The sequence below is a fragment of the Elaeis guineensis genome, chromosome 10 (assembly GCF_000442705.2).
Source record: "Elaeis guineensis isolate ETL-2024a chromosome 10, EG11, whole genome shotgun sequence".
Lineage (NCBI taxonomy): Eukaryota > Viridiplantae > Streptophyta > Magnoliopsida > Arecales > Arecaceae > Elaeis > Elaeis guineensis.
Genome location: NC_026002.2, coordinates 23,952,436 through 23,972,967, shown reverse-complemented (window position 1 = coordinate 23,972,967; position 20,532 = coordinate 23,952,436). Strand labels below are relative to the sequence as shown.

General features: G+C 37.7%; 1 protein-coding gene across 1 annotated transcript; it reads left to right on the top strand.

Moving 5' to 3' along the window:
• The first annotated feature begins 5,828 nt into the window (after positions 1–5,828).
• Positions 5,829–11,647, top strand: LOC105059854 (peptidyl-prolyl cis-trans isomerase FKBP17-1, chloroplastic). Its single transcript, XM_010943324.4, has 4 exons — positions 5,829–6,134; positions 9,410–9,532; positions 10,746–10,862; positions 11,215–11,647. Exons 1-4 carry the CDS (start codon positions 5,856–5,858, stop codon positions 11,335–11,337), a joined length of 642 nt encoding a protein of 213 aa, XP_010941626.1. The 5' UTR covers positions 5,829–5,855; the 3' UTR covers positions 11,338–11,647.
• Positions 11,648–20,532: the final 8,885 nt, after the last annotated feature.

Genomic DNA, 20,532 nt, shown 5'->3' with positions numbered 1-20,532 from the left:
TTCTTCTCACCTATTGCCTTAAAATTGAATTGTTGTTAGATTCACTAATCTTGTTCCTCATTTTACTCCATAATTTGTAAAGCACTAATCATAGAACAAGTTATGCAATAATGGTTTAACCCACATTCAGCTCATAGCATGTAGAAAATCAGTAAACTATATTTATAAACTTTATCTATGCATAATATGATAGATACAAAAATATATAGTGCTTGGAAGAACTAAGAATTGTGTGTCGGAATTTGTAGAACCGTTTCGCGGCATCCATTATCAACTAATTGGTTTAAAATAAATGATATCTTCACCGCACCAAGCCAACCTTCTTGATTGGATTTTATTCACATGACATATAGGATGTTGTGGCAAACTAGGTAGCCCAGTCATATCCTTAGATGGAAAATTGATATTAGATTATAGACTAATGCTTTGATTGACCAGGCATCCTATACATATTCTGTTTCAATCTATTGGATATCTTTAAATATAATAATTTGTACAATCTATGGAGAATATTTGACTTTTGGAACTCTTTTAAATTGCTTTCAGAGCCTTATTGCGAAAAAAAAAATCATCATGCTAAACATACCGTAAAATGCTTCCAAAAAGAAATTCACATCCTATGATGAAGCTAGAATTTTTTTTTTTGCCTAAATTTAACTCTTTTACTTTGAAACTCTACATGTGTGACTTGGACTCAAGCTGAACCCAAAATTTTAAAGTTAGGACTAGACTGTATATAGACCTAGCCTGATCCAATCCGATTTTAAATTAGATTGAGTTTGAGTCTAGCATTAGGATCCACTCAAAGCATCGAGTCTAATCATGGTCACTTATGATCTAATCCGACCCGATATATTTGCATTGTTATTTTTGCCTACTCTTGTTGTCATGTTAGTGAGTGAGAATGGAGTTATTGGATTGCGCATACGGTAGATTCAGAAAAAGTGGAAACCAATTCAACTCCTTCGTACTACATAAAAGCATACATGCATGAGCACGCATGTATGTACCTATGGACTACTGGACAAATGATGGATGGGCACATGCATATACATGCATGCATGCATATATACATATACATATACATACATGCATGCATGCATACACACACGTATATATGTATATGTATGTATGCATGCATGCATGTATATATAACTAGAGATCTATTGAATTAATACACTCTCTTGGATGTATTTATTTCCTATATTATTTTCTTTCACATATTGTAACTTATGAGATAGTTTTTAGAAATAACTTCAAACTAATCCAGAAGTATAACAAAATAACTTGTTGGAATCAAATTTCCACCGGACATCATGCAGTATCCTTTATTTCTTCCAATATTAGATATGGAAAGGGAATTTTTATTAGGTTTGAGTCTCAAATTAGATCTATTGCTGCTAGGCTTTGAAAGATTTCTGATGTAGCTGGAGTTGGGTGCCGCCTGGGATCCGAGACATCGGGGGAAACGTGCAAGGAATGTCCATGCTCATCCAAGGTGTTCTAGCGAGAGGTTCTTCGATGCTTAAGTTAACTAGTACTTTAGGAACAGAAGAAGAAAGAGAGAGAGAGAGAGAGAGAGAGGTCGTGGGAGAGCAAAATACCCTTCTCCTCCTTACCTTTGGATCTCCTTTGTACCTTTTTTATTTGGAGGTTGAGCTCGTAGATTGCTAGCTAGAATCTATAAGTTTGTCAGGCCTGATTTTCTAGACCGTTAGACCACATTCTGACTATTTATTTGAGGAAAAATCTGCTCACCAACCACAAGATCAAGGTGGTTGATTGTGGGTATTCAATGCAGACTTCGTCTGCATGGTTGAGTCGGGTTGATGGTCTAGAATGAGCGTGGGGTCAAGATATGAGCCTGCGTCTGTATAGCTTTGTCAAGTTGCTTTTGGTGCTCACCATGGAATAGTTGATCACCTCTATAACACTTCCCCCCATTTTCGAGTTTGAAATGGCCTTTCAACTTCAGGCAAAGAAAGTAATTGCCATGGTAATCGAACCATCGACTCGGTCCCCTCATGGATGTGTTCACTTTACTGTGCTTTGAAGAAGTTTTGGGGATTAATGATGTATCGTTTTGTGATCCGTATTGCCATAATTAGAGAGGAAGTTCGAGGAGTCATGAAATGATGCTCCGAAAAAAAGAAATCTGAGGATTGTCTTTTGACTCATTGGGACTTGCCACGTATCAGGTGATGGTAAGTTTTGAGGTGCATTTTGTAAGTTGCTTCATTTAGCTCAATGAGAGAAGGGTGCGATGAAGAGCCACAAGATCTATTGCTCTCAAGATTGACTAAATGATAAATTTTGACGATTAGATGGCCAAATCCATATCTCGATGGTTTGTATAAATAGAACACCCATCTGGTTAGATTTTTTGCCATCTAATCGTCCTTTATTTTTTTATCATTATAGCCATTAGAGGAAAATTCTCTTTTCTTTATCTTGAAGCAATGAAACCATCGTTGTTGTCTATCAAATTGGTGGTGAAGAAGAAGATGAACTCTTCAGACATAGAGTCCTTGTCCAAGAGGGCCAGGAGTACCCAATCGAAACTTCCTGCTCGTGATCTGTCGTCATCATTGGTGGAGAATAGGGATGGATCAGCTGTGGTCAAGCTACTGCAAGCTGCCGCTTCGGTTGCATTAGAGTCGCTTCAGGCTCCCTTTCTTTCGGGCCAAGCCCCACCCCCCCTCGAGGGGTCAAGCGGGTTGGCAAGGCTCCAGATAGATCCTTCTTCGCTTGGAGGTAGAGATAGGTTAATCGAGGTTTCCACAGAGGTTAGATTCAGATGCATAAAGGAGTATAAGGCTTTGACAAACTTCGAGCATAAAATTATCGAAGCATCTTCGGCCACTTTTATCCAGGACTTTCAGGACTGCAAGGTATGCCTATAGTGGATGGTTCCAAAGCTGGACTTGAGACACCTTTACTCCAAAAACAGCAATGAAGAAGTTGGGACATTTTCTTCGGATGAAAACTAATTCTTCCTCCTTTTTGTATTTGCTTTTGGTGCCTCTTTTTGGCAAAATTTTATAAATAAGTCTTTTGATTAATGAAAAATATATTTTTATCGCATTTACCTTTCACATAAAATCTCTTGCTTCTTTGCGATATTTTGTGCTGATTAGCTCTTATCACAGTGAAGGGCTCGAATGGATCAGTCTCCACGCCTGAGCCAGGATTTTTCTTGACTCTCCTTGAAGTGCTTACTTCGTCAATATATGGCAAATAAATTTTTAAAAATTATAGATTTGTTTGCGCATCTGGTGCTAGATGTTGATGTTGGGATTTTGATCTTCGACAGTTGATGGGTGCCATATCACCTTCTGTGAATGAAAGATGATTCTTCTCAAGGATCATATAGCAAAGAACCATACAATCCAGAGGCCTAGTGGGGTTCCACATTTAATGTCAGTCCACCTGATAAGAATGGTACATTGGAAAGGATTATTGGTGCTCCTTTCTTCAAAAAGCATGGTCTTTGAGACCTTTCAGCCGGCAACACTTGTCGTACGATCAATGGGCATTTGAATATGCTCGAGCATGTTCTCTCTTTTATATATAAGCATCATGCTACTTGAGGCCAGTTTTGTCCTGGTCATCTTTCAAAATATTATGGTGGTGTCATCTTATCCGATATTAAGGGGATGCTGGAGCTTTCCTTCGTCTGAGGGAGTCTTCTTTCTCTAACCAGTCGCATAGTATTTCGAGGGAATGCACCAGTGAGTGTTTCGATTTAGCATGAAAGATATTGGAAAGTTCCTCCGTTCTGATTGTAAAGCTGCAATGGTGGTCACCTAGAGGTTAGTGATGCATTATCTTCCCCAGAAAGGTCTAAAGGACTGTCTTTTGCCTCCCCCAAGGTAACCTTCCAGCCCTCCTTAAAAGAATATTCTAAAGGTGGATGGATTTTTATAGAAAAATCGATTATGCCATCCTCAATATCCTTTATTGGAGGTTGATGACCATCGAAAAAGAACTCCACTTTGTGTGGATCGCCATGGATAGCATCGAGTGGTGTTTAGTTTTTCGCCCAAAGATGTCAATCAAGCTTGAACCTTGTATTCTTTCTTCTCCTTTTTTTCTCCTTCTTATCTTTCTCTATTTTTTTTTGTAACGAGCCTCGCTCAGATGAAATCGACTTTTTTTTGTGACGAGCCTTGCTCAGATGAAATCGACTTGTAATAAGCTTTTTCTAGGATGTATAGAAATCTTTTGAATGAAATATTTCTTTGTTGATATTCTCTCCATGTGTCTTTCAAAGTTCCTTCTTCTTTGTGGTGGGGTCTTTAAAGAGTTAGCTTTTTTTTTATCCTCGTTGCCATCTTTTGCTAGCAGTATAGGGTCTCCGAAGGGTTAGCCCCTATTGGTTTTAGTGGACCAAATAGGATCCCCGGAGGGTTAGTCTCTGTTGCTTTCAGTGGGCTATGTAGAGTCCCTGGAGGTTTAGCCCCTATACAAGTGAGTGGGTCATATGGGTCCCTAGATGATTAGCCCTTGTTGGCTTCAATAGACCATGTGGGGTCCTTGAAGAGTTAGTTCATGTTAGCTTCAGTGGGCCGTATGGGGTCTCCAGGGGATTAGCCCCTGTCAGCTTCCGTGGGCTATGTCGGTTTCCTAGAGGATCAGTCCCTGTTGGCTTCAGTGGACCGTGTGGGATCCTCGGAGGATCAGCTTATGTTGGCTTTAATAGGTCATATAGGGTTCTTGGAGGGTTAGCCTTTATCGACTTCAGTCGACCGTATGGAGTTTTTGGAGGATTAGTCCCTTTATCATCTTCGTCATGGCCTCTACTTCGACTTGCCCATGGGCAAAGAAAGGCATGTGGCCTGGCGAGGTAAGGTATTGATTGGATCTCTAAAGTCTAAAAAGCCTTCGGATGCTTTTCATCTTTTCTTGAGTACTAAGCCATTTTTAGTCCCCGAGCCTCGAGAGATTCAAGGCCTCCTCTACATGAGGGGTCCAACAGGGGACCTAGTTTGCTTGGTTGGTTCAGGATCAATTCTTCATTAGGTCGTTACAAGTCCTATGAGCTTTTCAAAGCTATCTCAGGGGTATTATCGTGGGGGCCGAGCCTTTTTTGACTTTATGTCGATTCTGTCTTAGTCTTCTTTGGGTTGACTGGCAATTTTATCCTTCAAAAAGTATTGTAAAATAAAACGTCAGTCAAATTTTTATTATGAATTGAAATTATATTTATACTATAGCTAGCTATCGTTAGTAGTGTGACCACGATACCATTACAAAAAATATATTTTTAAAAAAAATTAAAAAAATAATACTCTATGAGTATTATTTTTTTTTTCTTCTTTAATTTGATCTCCATCCTTTTTCTAATTAATTTATGAAGCGCATAAAAGATATTGTGTATAAAGTTTTCAGAAACCAGATGCTCAACTAAAAATATAAATTATTTTTAAAAATATGCATCTTTTGTTATTTTTCAAAGATCAAGATTTTTTCTTACAAAAAAAAAAAAAAATCAAGATTTTCTTAGATCAAGATAAAATCTGCGCGCCCAACCCCCCCCCAAACAACATGACCCAACCAAAAAAAAAAAAAAAAACCAAGATGAAAGGAACCCACTGGCTTTTTAGAAAATATATTTTAATAAGATAAAATTTTTCAACAAACCAAACTAGTCGACGGTACCAACATCACCTGGGATTCGCGCCATGGATGGCCCTTTCCCTCGCGATCATGAAGACATGAACAAATCCAGGACGTCTAAGATTGGATGGCTGGTAGATTTTATCTCAATTGCTTTTGTTATAATTATTTTTTATTAAATTGGTATGACTCGTAATTCTTTCTAAAGGCAAGGACATTTCAGAGTCAGGCCAGCAATGGCGATCGTCTCCTCTGCTAGGCTCCCTTCTCTTCCCTTCGCTCCCCCTCCCCCTCCCACTCCCAAAACCCTAATCCTAGTGACGAGGCGGTCTCTTATCTCCTGGGCCACCGCTATCGTCTCCTCTTCCTCCTCTTCCTCTCTCCTCCCTTCATCGGCTGCGTCATCGCCTCTTCCACCGCCAGCCGCGGGCTTCTTCGAAATCCCAGCTTCCGGCGGGGTCAAGGCTCTGGACCTCCGCGTCGGAGCTGGAGCAACTCCGGTTGACGGCGATCAGGTCCTGAAGAACAATCTCTTTGGTTCTTCTTTTACTTTTCTCTCTGTTATAACGTTTCAGTTGGGGCCATATCTCTTCGTTTCTTTTATAGTAGCCGACGTATCATATAAACTTTTTTATACAGTATACTGTTTCAATTTATATGACATAAGGCATTCATATAATATAACGTTTTTTATTTGGTTGTTGGTTTATGCTCCGAAATTAAGAAACTTTATAGCCTAAAATCTGCAGTCCTTTCAATTTCACTCTAAGCAATTTCCAAATGAATCTTTTTATTATCGGATATTTTGACTTGGCAATTTCAGTGACTACGAGTCTAGAAGTGTATTATGTTATATGGGTGATAATTGCATACGCTATTCTCTTTAGAAATGCAATGTGTTTTTCCCATTAAGACAATATTGTTATGTAGATATTCATTTTTATTTTTATTTTTAACTTTTTTCGTTTGGTAAAAAAAAATGAAATTATTTAATATCTTGTTCTTTTTTGTATTCAATTTTCTTAAAATATCTTGTTCTTTTCGTATTCAAGTTTTTTTTCTTAAAAATGTTAAGTTTGCAGGTGTATAGGTTGAACTCTGCAGAGTTAAGTTCAATTTGGTTGTGATAAAATGAGTTATGTTTTGAAATTTTTGCATAACTTTTAGAGGTAACTATGGTAATGGTAGTGTTAGTTGACCATTTCATGGAACTGGCTGCTGGTTGTAGTTTTGGATTAATAGCTAGTATTTCCTGTTTTTTATGGGCTGTCCTGTATAATTGGCATGAAGCCAAAAAAAAAAGGCCAAAATATCACCTCCAGCATTAAGTGAACTCTTCAATCATACTACGTTTCATCTTTCTCTCTTCTTCCTTCATATATGTTGCCTATGTCTCAACAACTGTAGGGATTGAAAGACTAACTCGGTTTGTCTGGTGAAGAAAATTTTTTCTTTGATTGCAATTTTGAGTTCAGGCTGAAGATTCTTGAAGCATTGAAAATGTGGAAGATTTTACCTGCTGAATCGGTCTTTGAAGATCAAAGATTGGGAAAGATCTTAAAAACTCAAACCTGTAAATTGCCAAAGAGCCAGCTGATTTTCAAAAAGAAGATTGAGTTAAATGTGGTTGACGGTTTATTTTTTGTTTTATCTGATCTGAGGCATATACAAACTTAAAGTTTACATGGAGAGATATATTATTTGGCCTTATTCTTTAAATAATTCTTCAGAAGATGATAATTCCAAGGACTCTTCAAAGAGCTAACATTATTGTTTGTTTCCATATCATTCAGCCTATAAAATTACTACATAATTATCAGTTGGTAAAGAATTTTAAGATTCTCTTGAATAAATCAAGGGAGATATTATGATGAAAATGGGGATATCTTTATGTCCATAAAGCATGTTTTATGGATGACAATAACTAAGATGCTTGGTAGATTATGTTGCCATTTGTCTCACTTCAAATGCAAGTGCCTATTTTTAAACCCTATGAGGAAATTTTCTTTAAGTTAGTGTGGCATCTTGCCTCAACTAGATAATCATTGCATATGTTTACATTCACAAACAAATAATCTCATGATTTTCCCTTAATGTTAGACAGAACTAATAGCAAATACATTACAAAAATATTGGATTAGAAAGCAACTTTGCATTTTTTAAAAGAAAAAAATTCTTTAAAATTACACTGTTCTGGCCTTTTGTTTAAGGATCTAAGAGTTTTAAGTCTGCGAGACTTGACTTCAAGACAAGCATTTCCATAATGTTAGCTTATAGTTGAAAGAAGGCTCTAGAGCCAGTGCAATTTAAGTTTCTGAAATTTCTGCAGCGATAGCATTTCCATATCATTATATGTTTAGCAATTTGAATTTAATTGGTGGCTCTAGAACTATGTTTTGGCCTATAAAGAGTTTGTCCTAACTTGGTTATGCTATTTTGATATAAATTCTTGTTTTCAGATCAAATTAGAATCATAACTTGCTAAATGTTTTAAAAGTTAAGATTAGTGTTAATTTAGACCTTATAATACAGATTTATGGCATCTTGGAAAGCCTTTTCCAAGCCCAGAATTGCTAAAATGGTCTGTATTGATTGACTTGTTCTATTAGTAAGTGGGCTAGTGGGCCATGAAAGTGAAATGGCGATATTAGGGACATAAATGATCTTATTTTGTTTTCAATATTCTTAAGGTAGTCAAACTGTTAGGACTACTGTGCTTAATGATTCATTTGAGGTCTAACTATTGTAATATTTAAGTAAAATGACCTTTATAAGTAAAATTGAGGTTGTCCCTATTCATTTTGAGAATGATTTTCTTACAAAGTTATACATTTGTCCTTGTTTTTTTCAAAAACATTAGGCATCTTACACGGTTGGACATAATGATTTCTTGATGTGGAATCCTTAATTAAACCCCTTGTTTTCTTTTGGTATGTATTTTTTTTTTTTTTTACCTGACCCTACTTCAGAATCATTCCAATATATGCTACCAAAATTTATTTTGTTTAGATTATGTTCATTTACCAGGAGAAGTTCATGAACAATAAAACATAAATGTAGATGTGAATGCATAAAATATTTTGTGGCCAGGAATTATATTACTAAGATAAGATTGTACAAATGAACACTTAAAAAGGGAATGCATATGTTCTCTCAACCTCTGGGCAAATAATCCTTAAAATGTACTCGCACTCTCTTGCATAGGCATCATATCGCAGGTGCTATCATGTTGCCTGGAACTTTCATCAGAGATCCTCTAGCCATACTTCTCATCCCATATAACCTTTGGACAAGTCAAAGAAACATGTCAGCTTTAGGGATGATAGATCTATCCTATACACATTTTAGATTGTTAAGCGATTTTCTGGGCACTTTGGATATTTAGTCATCCAGCTATTCTGCATTGAGTTCTTCTTTCCCCATAAATGAGGTGGATAACTGGACTATCTATATTGAACCATGGGGAAGACATATGGCTTTCATTGGACACCAAAAATTGGCTCCAAAGGAAATGCTTGCATGCCTGCTTACAACTTTGATATGGGAATAAAACAAATTATTGTAACCAAATCAACACGGAGCCATGATCACATTCCTCCATTTTCATTACTAAGATTCCCTTAATGGTATTTGATATATAGCCATTGGCAAATTGTCCTTTTTTTATGATGTATGCCAGCTTGTAGCTGATGGGACACGTAAACTCCAGTTTATTCTTCTAATTTTGTAATTTCCTTTTGCTTATTGTCATGACCTCAAAATACTATTTTGCTGGTTTTTGGCAATGAAGGTTGCAATTCATTACTATGGAAGGTTGGCTGCAAAACAGGGGTGGCGCTTTGACTCCACTTATGATCACAAGGATGAGATGGGGGATCATGTTCCCTTTCTATTCGTTGTTGGATCTGGAAATGTAAGATAAAGCTATAAGTGCTATTCAATTTATAGTAGTACATGCAAATGTTCAGAGTAACACATGTTTATTTTAGTATCTTTGAAGCCAAAGAGATGTGTGCCCACGCATGAGCTTCACAGAGATGGCAAAATCTTGAATCTCGAGGAAAATATTTCAAAATTCAGAACAATATGTTTTCTGATTATCTGTTTTTTGTTTGTTTTTATTTTGGAAATTTGTTTTGTTATATACTGTAGATCTTTCTTCACAGGAGAAAGTCTTTCTGTTTGCTTTTGTTGGTCAAATTGAGGATTGCATTCAACATGATGAATGGCATCAAGAGTCATTCTGTCACTAAGACTTCTGGGTAATTTGTAACATTCGTATCTAGAGATCTGCATTTTTTGCTTTGCATAGATGAAATGTTGAGGTGGATATGGGGTAGAATTGTGAGGGTCAGAGTTAGGAACGAGCATGTTTCATAAAGGAAACGAGACAAAAACTGGTTGCGTTATTTGCTGGACATGGCCCCCTTGAATTCAAATTGGAGGGTGGATGTAGCCAGACACGATATGAATATCAATTGGGCTAGCACATAAATGGTGAAATTATAGGAAGACATTTCATTTAAGAGGACCAATCCTTGGTCCGAACTAGTGATGACTTGTAGTTCACTTAGTGGCTTGTTTGGATGCCTGGCTATTGTATCCACAGAATACTCTCCAAATGTGAGAATCCATGAGGAACCGTGCTAATTGGAGAATTTGGATTGGAGGTTGGTCGGTCCCACAGAAATATACATGGAAAGGGGTCAGATGTTGGTCCTCCTTATCTTAGTTGACTCCTGTTTTTTGGGAGTTACTGCAGGTCAGATATTCAAATTTGCACCAATTGGAGAATGTAGTTGTTCATGGTTGATTGTACAATAACATTCAATGTTGAAAACTTGAACATCAAAAAATAGATGTGATTGAATCTCAGTATACTTTATCAACAATGCTCTTTTAGCATTACTTTTCTTGACTCATTATGCTTGTAGGAATGCTCACCTTTTCCCACTGTTTTTGTTGTTTCTAAAGTTTTTAGAAATGATAGAGTAATAATGCTTTAAGATAGTAGCTGAACATCTTCAGGTCATGAGAAACTGTTCATACTTATCTTTCTATATTATGTGGAGATTCTACGGAGATCATTGATACTGAAATTTGAATTGCTTTATATCATCATACAGGTTATTTCTGGCATCCAAGCTGCAGTGAAGTCAATGAAAGTAGGAGGTATTCGCCGTGCCATTATTCCCCCATCACAAGGATATCGGAACACATCTCAAGAACCCATCCCACCTAATGTATGTCTCCTACACTTGAGAAGTCAAATTCTTTCAACTGTTATGATATGTTCGGTGGCTCTCATGGGAGAACTTCCATAATCAAACTATCCTATATATTAGAAAAACATCTGCAATCAAAATGATATAACTTGGCCCTTATAATTAATTAGCTATATTGTTACCATCATCTGTTGAACACCTTCCTATTGTAAATGCTACTTTAAACAGAGCCTGAAATCCCAATTAAAGCAACGTGTACATCAAAGTATGTTTCCTTTTGTATTTCAGTTATTGAACTTTGTCTTTCAAATTATAATTTCTATTTATGAGTTTGATATATTCACCTCTGATATTTCTCTATAATCTGCAGTTTTTTGATCGGCAGAGGCTGTTTACCACCATTTTTAATCCAACCCGTCTTGCCAATGGGGAAGGCTCTACCCTTGGCACTCTTATATTTGATATTGAGCTCGTCAGCATAAGGCATCCATGAGGGCGGCTATCCACTGCTTATGTTTGCCTTGCCAAAGAGAAGATAGATTCAATACATCACATCATGTGTTCAAATGTGGAGGTTCAATATGTTGATGGTGGAGATGCTCTTGGATATCGGATTGTAATGTTGGTGATGAAAATTGATGAAATTGTAAATGGGCAATGAAGCAATTCTTAATTTTATTAAATTTTGAAGTGAGAGATGAGAGATTCACAACACTAGCCCTGAGTATCATGTGATTGGTGGAGCTTTTCATTCATCCACAAGAAAAAATATCAATTATGATTGATGGAGCAAAAATTTTAGATCTTGTGGGATAGAGATATCATTTTCTCCATAAAGCATGATATTTTTTGGAAGGTATCCTCCATTTTTCTCTCTTTTTTTTTTTCTTTCTCCCTTTTATATCTCTTGCTTTTTTTTATTTTTCATTTTTCATTTTTCTTCTCTTTTATTTTTTTCCTTCTATTTTCCTTCTGTCTTTTCCTTTCCTTTTCTTTCTCTCTTTCATTTTTCTCTTTTTTGACATCATATTTTTTTTATGTTTTTTTTCCTTCATTTTTTTTTTTTTTATTTTTTGCTTTCCACCTCCTTCTTCTCTCCTAGCTTGGAGGGATTTCGGAGTTCTGATATTATCCTAGTTTCAATTTTTTATAGGAAGAGGATGTGACAGTCGGGACATATTTTGTTCTACTGGAATGTAAATTCTTAAGTGGAGCTATGGTTGGTTAATAGAGCGCAATAATATCTTAAGTCAAATAATTTAGTTAGTTTAGGACAAGATTTGTGGATTCGATATCGGAATCTATGCTAGCTGGTAGGCGGTATGGGTTAGTACGAATTTATATCGGACTGAATCAGTGTGAACTGACATAGAGAAAAAAAACTAATTGGGAGGAGGAAAAGAGAGAAAGAGGAAGGGGGAGGGGAGGGAGGGAAAATGCAGTCAAAGGAGACATTAGTGATGGCCACATGCGAGCGCTGACATGCTCGGAGGGCCATCAAGGCTCTACTTCATCGATCTTCAGTCAAGAGAGAGGGAGGTGGGAAAGAAAAAAAAGGGAGAGGAAGCCATCAGAGAGCCTTCAATCGACCATCATGGCCGTCGGACGGCATAATCACGGTTTTTGATGCCACAAACATAAAATAGAGGTGATCAGAATTTTTTTTAAAAGTCATAACTACAGTGAAAGTGGCAATGGATTTGCTGACTTCACTATGCATTTTTTTTTTTTTGAAAAAAATCGATGAGTGAACAAGCGGTCACCTCTGTTCTATGGCCGTATTTCTGTCCACACGTTTTCCACCGTTCAATCCCCACGATGGCCACTTGACACCTTTTGGCAGCCCTTCCGCCAGCTAATCCTTCATTTCGTATGCTCGCTCCCTCTTCTTTCTTTCTCATCCGATTAAATATTCTATCGGACAATGTCGAGCCATGGAGACCTTCATGATTCTTCGGCAACCTCAACGAGCCATCGCCGGCCTTCGGTGGCAACGTACCGTCTCTCCTTCTCCTCTTTTTTTTTTTTTTCTTTTTTCTTTTAATATATTATTTTTTTTATCTGAATCGTCATGGATTGCCGTCAGGATGGCTGGAAACGTCCTGGACCATCCAATTTGAGACGGTCCGGCGTTCCATGGCTTGGGGCTTAATTGATGCTTATGTACTTGACAACCAACCAGGTTGTTGCTCCTGAGTTTCGGAGAGGAGCACTCACAGAACTCCTTTTCAATTCTAAGCATGGAGATTTGATTCAATAAGCCAGCAAAGGAACGACGGGCAACATTTTCCTAAAGTATCGTAATATCTTAATGTAAGAGTTTGCCACTTACAATTTAAATTATGAAGTTTTATAATTGCCAAAGCAAATCTAGAAGTATAAACAACGTGTCAGGCATGTCAGTTGCATGTGAAATGAAGTATAAACAACTATAATTTTTGTCATCTAATTAGAACTATTTTTTATTATTTATTCAACCGGAGATTACATACTAATATTTTGGAGGCGCACTCCTTTTGTTATTTTTTCTTAAACTAAGAACTAAATCAAGAGACGCATTTATTAAAGAGGGGAATGGCGAAAGAGGACTGGGAGAGCTCATGGCATGTAGAGTATTTATATTAAAAAAAAACTAGCCCTTTATCGCCTCTTCGCTCCACTACAGAGATCAAAAACGCATAGAGTAGTCTAGACAAACCCCTCAAAGATAAAACCTCGAGATATCCCCTTCCCACACAATGTGGCCAGCTCGTCCAACCAACATTGCCCCGAATACCTCCACATGAGATCATTCGGGCGTGGCACCACCATTGCCCACACAACTGTGCCACGGCGGACCCGTCTCCTATGGGTCTGGGGGAGTCGGGTACGCGGCCAAAGCTCCACGCCCCTCCTCAAACCAAGAGGAATCTTTGAGTATCCACATATATCATGGTGGACCACCACCATTCCAAATATCACGCGTCCCGAGCCCCCCGATATTATGCCACGGCCATGCCGCTCCTTGGCAAACCATTGCTCTCTCATTACCCCAGTAAGGCATCCCCCTAAATCTCATCCTGGGGGTTCCAAATGATCGAGTAGCATTGCAAATTTTTGCCAATGCATCATGCAAAGCCAGACTCATATTATTGATTGCTTCAGAAAACATACTATTTTGATGCCAAATTATATTAAAGGATATTTGAATCGTAACGAGAATCAAAAGGAAAATGAAAATCAGAATGATTTGGAATTGAAATTGAAATAATCAAATTTTTCGAAGTATTTGGTTCGTAATCAAAATCGAAATCATAATCGAAATAAAAAATTGAATCCATAGAGAAGAATAGGGATTGAATTCTATATAGATCAATCTATTTTCATTCCATCTCGAAATTAAAATCGGAATGGGACTCCTTCCAACCAAACGGTTGGAATGGGAGTCATTTATTCTGATTTCGATTTCAGACTTCTATTCTTCTCAACCAAACACCTGCATAATAGATTTAGAAATGATCTAGTATTACATGAGTTAAAAGATTTTTCGAATCGATTACCGAGATCTATACTAATTAGTGATTGATATAGTATGGTACGAGCGATCTGTACCATGTCATTCTAAGACAGAATAGAAAATACTGCAAGCAATTCTAAGCAGCGTTGCACAGTTTTATTTGCTTAAATTTTATTAATTTAATCGTTGAAACATGAAAGGTGGACTCTAATCACCGAACCACCTTATCTGAAACATGGACGTGATTAAATCTAAACAAAGGTGGACTCTAAAAGCAAGAAAGTGTTATCTTGGACAGAAAAGATTTTAAAAGCAGAAGCATGAATCCACCCAAAAAAAAAAATGCTGATATCTTTAAAAGAAAGAATTTAAATATTGAAATTTGGAAAACGCTATTTTTTTTCTCATGCATTATGCATATCGGAACTAGTTAGAATAGATGCTAATGCTTCCATCCATAGTGTAATGGTGGTCTGTTGGATGATAGTTCCATAACTTGAGTCTGTTTCAGAAGCATATGGTAAATCTCAGACAATCATAAATGATTGTTTGAAAACTTGAGATGTATGATTAGATCAGTAATACCAAATAAACTAACTTGAAAAGTGTGAACTCAAATAGCCGGATGAGTATATATTGCATGATGTACTTTAGTTCACAGGTTATATTGCTATGATTTATATTATGCTTGCTTAATGTAAATACAAGAAACATCTAAAATAAATTATTTTAAGCCTTTAAGCATCATATATGATGATCAGCGATAGTGTTTCTTTATTTTGAGAAATCAATTATTGATATATCTTGAGAAATATCTAGAGCCTGACGGACGAAGTGAGATCCATCATTGATATCCATTGAGACATATTAAATGCACGGGAGTGTATTGTTGTTTAAGTGCTCCCCACTCCCCCTCTCTCTAGACATATACCACTGAGAGATAAACTATGCTCCTCATAAGAGAAGAAGATGTTTACTCTTCTCGAAAGAAGACATCCAAATTATTACGCACAATCAGTATTACTAAACGCCTAAAAACAAAAAATTACCTATTTTCGTGATCTTTAAACATACTATATTTTCTAATTAAACTATATAATTCAGAAAAATTAATATACAAGCAAAATGTTTTCTAAAATCCATGAGTTTCTGTATAGAGACATTTTAGATTTCATAGTCAATAATTCAGATTTTGGATTTCCAACATAGATTGTTGAAATTTTTGATGAGTTTAAGTACTCGTTGCCTATTTGCAACCCCATCTCCCCCACTATTTTGAAATAGTAGAATAAAGCTTTCCTATTTTGCATAGTCCTCATGCCTCCTAGGTCTTTTCTTAATAGTTTTGGACCATTTATGCTACAACTCGTCTCTCTTTTAGTTTCAAGTCATTGGATCAATGATTCAATAGCTCATATATTACATTATATATATATATATATATAACCTGTCTTTTAGGATCATGGTTTGAGGGGTCTTAATTTGAGCTTGATCTGACATGATAACAGATTGGGATTTATTGATCTGACATATATATATATATATATATATATAACCTGTCTTTTAGGATCATGGTTTGAGGGGTCTTAATTTGAGCTTGATCTGACACGATAACAGGTTGGGATTTGTTGACTGATCCATGAATCCAACTTATCGAATATAGGTTTGTTGCAGCCAATCTCCTGTCGTCTGTCGTCGGTGAAGAACATCTGTAAAATAAAGTCCTCACAGACTGAAATTGTATCCGACGGAGACCCTCCGATACTTAAGTCAGCGGAGAGTGGTGAACAATAGATAAGAGTATTTGAAATGGCAGAGTCTCAGCTTAAAATTATCTTACCCATGCCGCTCATTTATCTTTCCTTTTATAGATGATTTTGATGTAACCGTCGAGCACGTGGTCCTGCATTTTATGGTGCTAAATTATCAGACCATAATCATGAAGTTAATGGATCGTTTATATCCATCAATGATCGTGATACGTAGTCGATAACAGTTTATAACGGTTAGATGTGTTGAAAAGATAAGCCGACTATATGTCGATAATAGTGGTAAGTTGATAGTCCTAGAGATCCGAATGAATGTCGATCGGTAACTCTGATATGTCGATGGTCTTCGATCGGAGGTTAACCAAGTTGTCCATTGCCAGTTGATAACAGTTGACTGTCGGTCGGTTAGCTGATTGTTAGTCAGAGTATTGTGTTTATAAGGCCGATGTAGAATCGGAGACAGAGGTCAATTGAATGGTCCCAACAGTTGCCCTCCACTCCTAAGTCTAAGGTGGTCTAACATGTATATTATCACGTTGTTTCACGTTGGATGAAGAGAGTTGTCACGTATCGTCTCGAGCCCTGACTCGGCTGCTGATGTTAATGATTTTTTGGAGTACGAGAGATTTTTGGCTATTTTGTTGTTTCGATAGCTGTGAAATCATTATTGAGCCGTCATTTTAGAAAGATAATTTGATACCGGACGATTTGATTCTGATTAGTAGATTTCTACCATATGTCAAAATATCATTAGCTCTGAGCTATTCACACGGATAACGATGAGGTGGCATGATCGGGAGTAAGTGCATCGAACTGTCCGATCAATAGTCGGTCTGGATGTTGCCACATGTCGTTATCTGATGAAATCCAAATTTAATCGATTTCATCCGAGCCGTTGAGGGATCTTATATATATGGTCGCTTTTAGCCAGACTTTTACTTTGCATTTGTCACTATTCTCTGCAGTGGAAGGTTCTGCCGGTTGTCCCAATACTAGGAGCTTTCGGGTTTTACTCCTTGCGTCATCTCTGATTTCAGATTGAGTTCCCTTGTCCTCATCCTTGGATCCTTTTCCCCTTAGGGTTTTTTGTTTTAGGGTTTTCTTCTCTTCTCTAGTTTTTCATGGCTAGTAGAAAAACTTCTTCATCTCGGGATACTTAGTCAAGAAATTCAACCGACGACTCTCCTTCGGATCTGAAAATGAAAGCTTTTTCCTTATCCAGACCTAATATTGAGCGGCTCTAAGAATAGTACCATATCTCAGAGTAGTATCAGCTTTCCGCACCTGGTTCGGACGGTTGGATAAATTCTCTTCCTCTGGGTCAGGTCGTAATTTATGTCGAGGACTTTCAGGTCGGTCTTCAATTTTTGATTCTAGAGTTCGTCCGAAATTTTCTTAATTATTATGGCTTCTGTCCCGCTCAGTTGGCCTCAAATTTCATCCAGCTAATCATCAGCTTCACCCTGTTGTGTCAGTTTATACTGACTGTTCCTCGTCCTTCCCTTTTTTGATCTTTCTTTATCTTTTGTCCTTATCCGAAGGCCAAGGATTGGTGGTTCTTCAACTTGAGAAAAGATATTTTTTTTATCATCGATCTTCTATCATCCATTCATGGATGGAAGAATCAATTTTTCTTAGTTTCTTCTTCTTCTCCTTAGGACTTTCCTTCGTGCTAGGGCAACCCAAGGACTGGTCCCAACGAGAACAGTCAGATGGAGGTCGATGATCGGAAAGACTTCATCCGATTGAAAGACATGGCAATTCCACCACAGCGAGAGCTGATGACTGAACAAGCTCTCTACGATGCCGACTTAGTTCGATCACTTCTTTAGGTATAACATAGTCGGCTGTTTACTTTTTGCATTTGTTTGTTTCTGAACTGTACTGATTTTTTTTTATTTTGATTGCAGCCATGCAGTCGAGGGCACGAGTGTCATCTGTCGACATTCATCTGCACGCTGCCAAGAAGAAGGCAGCATCCGAAGCTGGCCCTTTTGGATCATTGAAGAAGAGTCGAGTCGCCACTCTGTCCGCACCAGCGAGAGAATTCGATATTCCATCAAAAATGGCTTCTGAGCTAGTCCTGACATTATCGACCTTGACAACGCTTCTAGAGGTGCTATCTGCTGAAGATAGGATGGTGGGACAAGACGGAGTTGTAGTAGAACCATCGACGACTTTATCAGCTGAGGTTCGGATAGGGGCGGAAGTCACGGCTGAACCAGAACAGTCTGCGGCTGCACCAGCCATTCCTCCGACGGAATGCTCTTGGGCACAGTCGAGCACCGACTTTCCTGCATTCTCGAGCATGGGGCTGCCGATCGAAGATCGAGGGAAGGCGCTAGCAACCTCGATAGATGATGGATCATCGGGCCTTCTTATCCTTTTTGACATTAGGATCCCCAAGGGTGAGTCGGCCTTGACCAATCCGACATTAGCCAAGCAACTCACCCAAGCTGCCCTTCTTCTGATTGATCGGGAGAACAGGAAGAATCGGACCGTCATTGAGATATTTTCTTCTTTTTATCCAATGATGCTCGGGGTAAGTTTTCCAACATCTCTCTTTTTTTTTTTTGATTTGGTCTGACTTAATTATCTTCTACTTTCAGTGGACACATGACATGGATGATCTGGAGGTCGGCTATCGGAAGATTGCTGACTTCCGTCGGTCCTAGATGGACAAAGTGATGGCCACCAATGCTGAGAAGACAACCGCCCTCGAACAACTTCAGACGGCGATTGAGCAGGAGACAAAGCTTCAGGAAGAAATCTCCCATTTGATCATCGATTTACAATCCTTCGGAGCCGAACTTGAGTCAGCTCGTCAAAATATTTCATCTCTTGAGTTACGAATCAAGAGCAAAAAGCACTCCATCCATCAGCTTCGACGAGAGAGGGATGGATGCATGATGAACTTGAAGTCGAACATGGAAGACATCGGGCCACCTTGGAAAGGTTGGCATTGGTTGATGCTGAGTCGGCCTCCGCGCGAGCTGAAGCAGAGTCGGCGAGGGAAGCCTTGGATCAAATCGTCGAGAACTTCAAAAATTCTGAAGAGTTTAAGGAAGAAATTCTCGAAGTCGGATATGCTTCTTATTGTGTCGGATATGAGGACGGTCGAGATGCGATCGAAAAATTATACCCAGATCTGGATTTGAGCAACATCATTCCTCCTGGCTCAAGGATGAAGCTGCTGAAGAAGGGGCCGCACCGACTGAAGATAATAATACACCGACTGCATCAGAAGCTGTTCCAGTCGTCGATACTGCACCGAAGCAAAGAGATGGAGACGATGACTGGTGATCGATGTAATATTTTTATTTTTCTTTTATAATCAAAAATTTTGTAATCAGATTTTAGTCCAATTTTGTAAGTTTCTTTTCAATGAATGAAAGAAAATTTTTTTAAGTGCAAATTTCATCTTTCTTGTGAATACTTGCAATGTCGTAGTTTGACAACCGAAGATCGATTGGCAAGTCGAACATTTGGTAGTAATTGTAAAATCATCCGTTAGTCGAATATCAATTGACATACTTTATCTTTTAGGTATTAGGATAAATAATAATAAGCCAAATATCTCTCGACTGATTATAGTCAAGTCAGTATATCTAGTTATTTGATAAACGGTGACAAGCAAAATATCCATCGACTGATTGCAGTCAAGTCGATATAATTTCAATTCGATTTGGATCGTATTGGCATAGTATTCCACTTAGTTAAAATTAAGTCGGCATAAATAGTCGTTCAATTGATTTTTACAGTGAAAAATCAAGATGTAGTCAGTACCGAGATATAGTCGGTATATCGATTTTTACAGTGAAAATCGAGATATAATCAATGTGTCAATTTTTATAGTAGAAAATTGAATTATAGTCGATAGAAATTGATCGTCCATTTATCATTTTGTAGGTGGCCGGAAACTTTTGTGATTCTGAAATTCAATGGTTCATTTTGTAAACTGTACACATGAACAACTTTATTGATAATACATCTTTAAGTTGTCAATATTCCACATTCGTGAAATAGCTATTCTCTCAAGGGTTTCCAGTCGATATGCGTCCGGTCTAAGTGTCTCAATAATTCTGTAAGATTCTTTCCAATTTGGAGATAATTTTTTCTGATCCAGAAGTTTTAAAATTTCTGCCTTTCTTAGGACTAAGTCTCCTGGACGGAAGACCTTTGGCTTAACTTTTGAATATAATACCGGACTACTCTTTGCTGACATGCTACCATCTGAACTTGAGCTTGCTGTCGGACTTCTGAAAGTAGGTCTAGATCGGCTCTCCGATATTCTGAATTGCTCGGCTCATTGTATTGTTCCATCCTTACTGATGGTAATCCGATCTCAAGTAGGATCATTGCTTCTATTCTATAAGCCAGGTTAAATGGTGATTCTCCTGTTGGTATGCGAGAAGTTGTTCGA

Excerpts from the sequence above, each read along its gene's own strand:
- LOC105059854 (XM_010943324.4), top strand. The coding sequence starts at position 5,856 with ATGGCGATCGTCTCCTCTGCTAGGCTCCCTTCTCTTCCCTTCGCTCCC. Across the intron at positions 6,135-9,409 it reads CTCCGGTTGACGGCGATCAG|GTTGCAATTCATTACTATGG; the intron begins GTCCTGAAGAAC and ends TTGGCAATGAAG. Across the intron at positions 10,863-11,214 it reads AAGAACCCATCCCACCTAAT|TTTTTTGATCGGCAGAGGCT; the intron begins GTATGTCTCCTA and ends TATAATCTGCAG.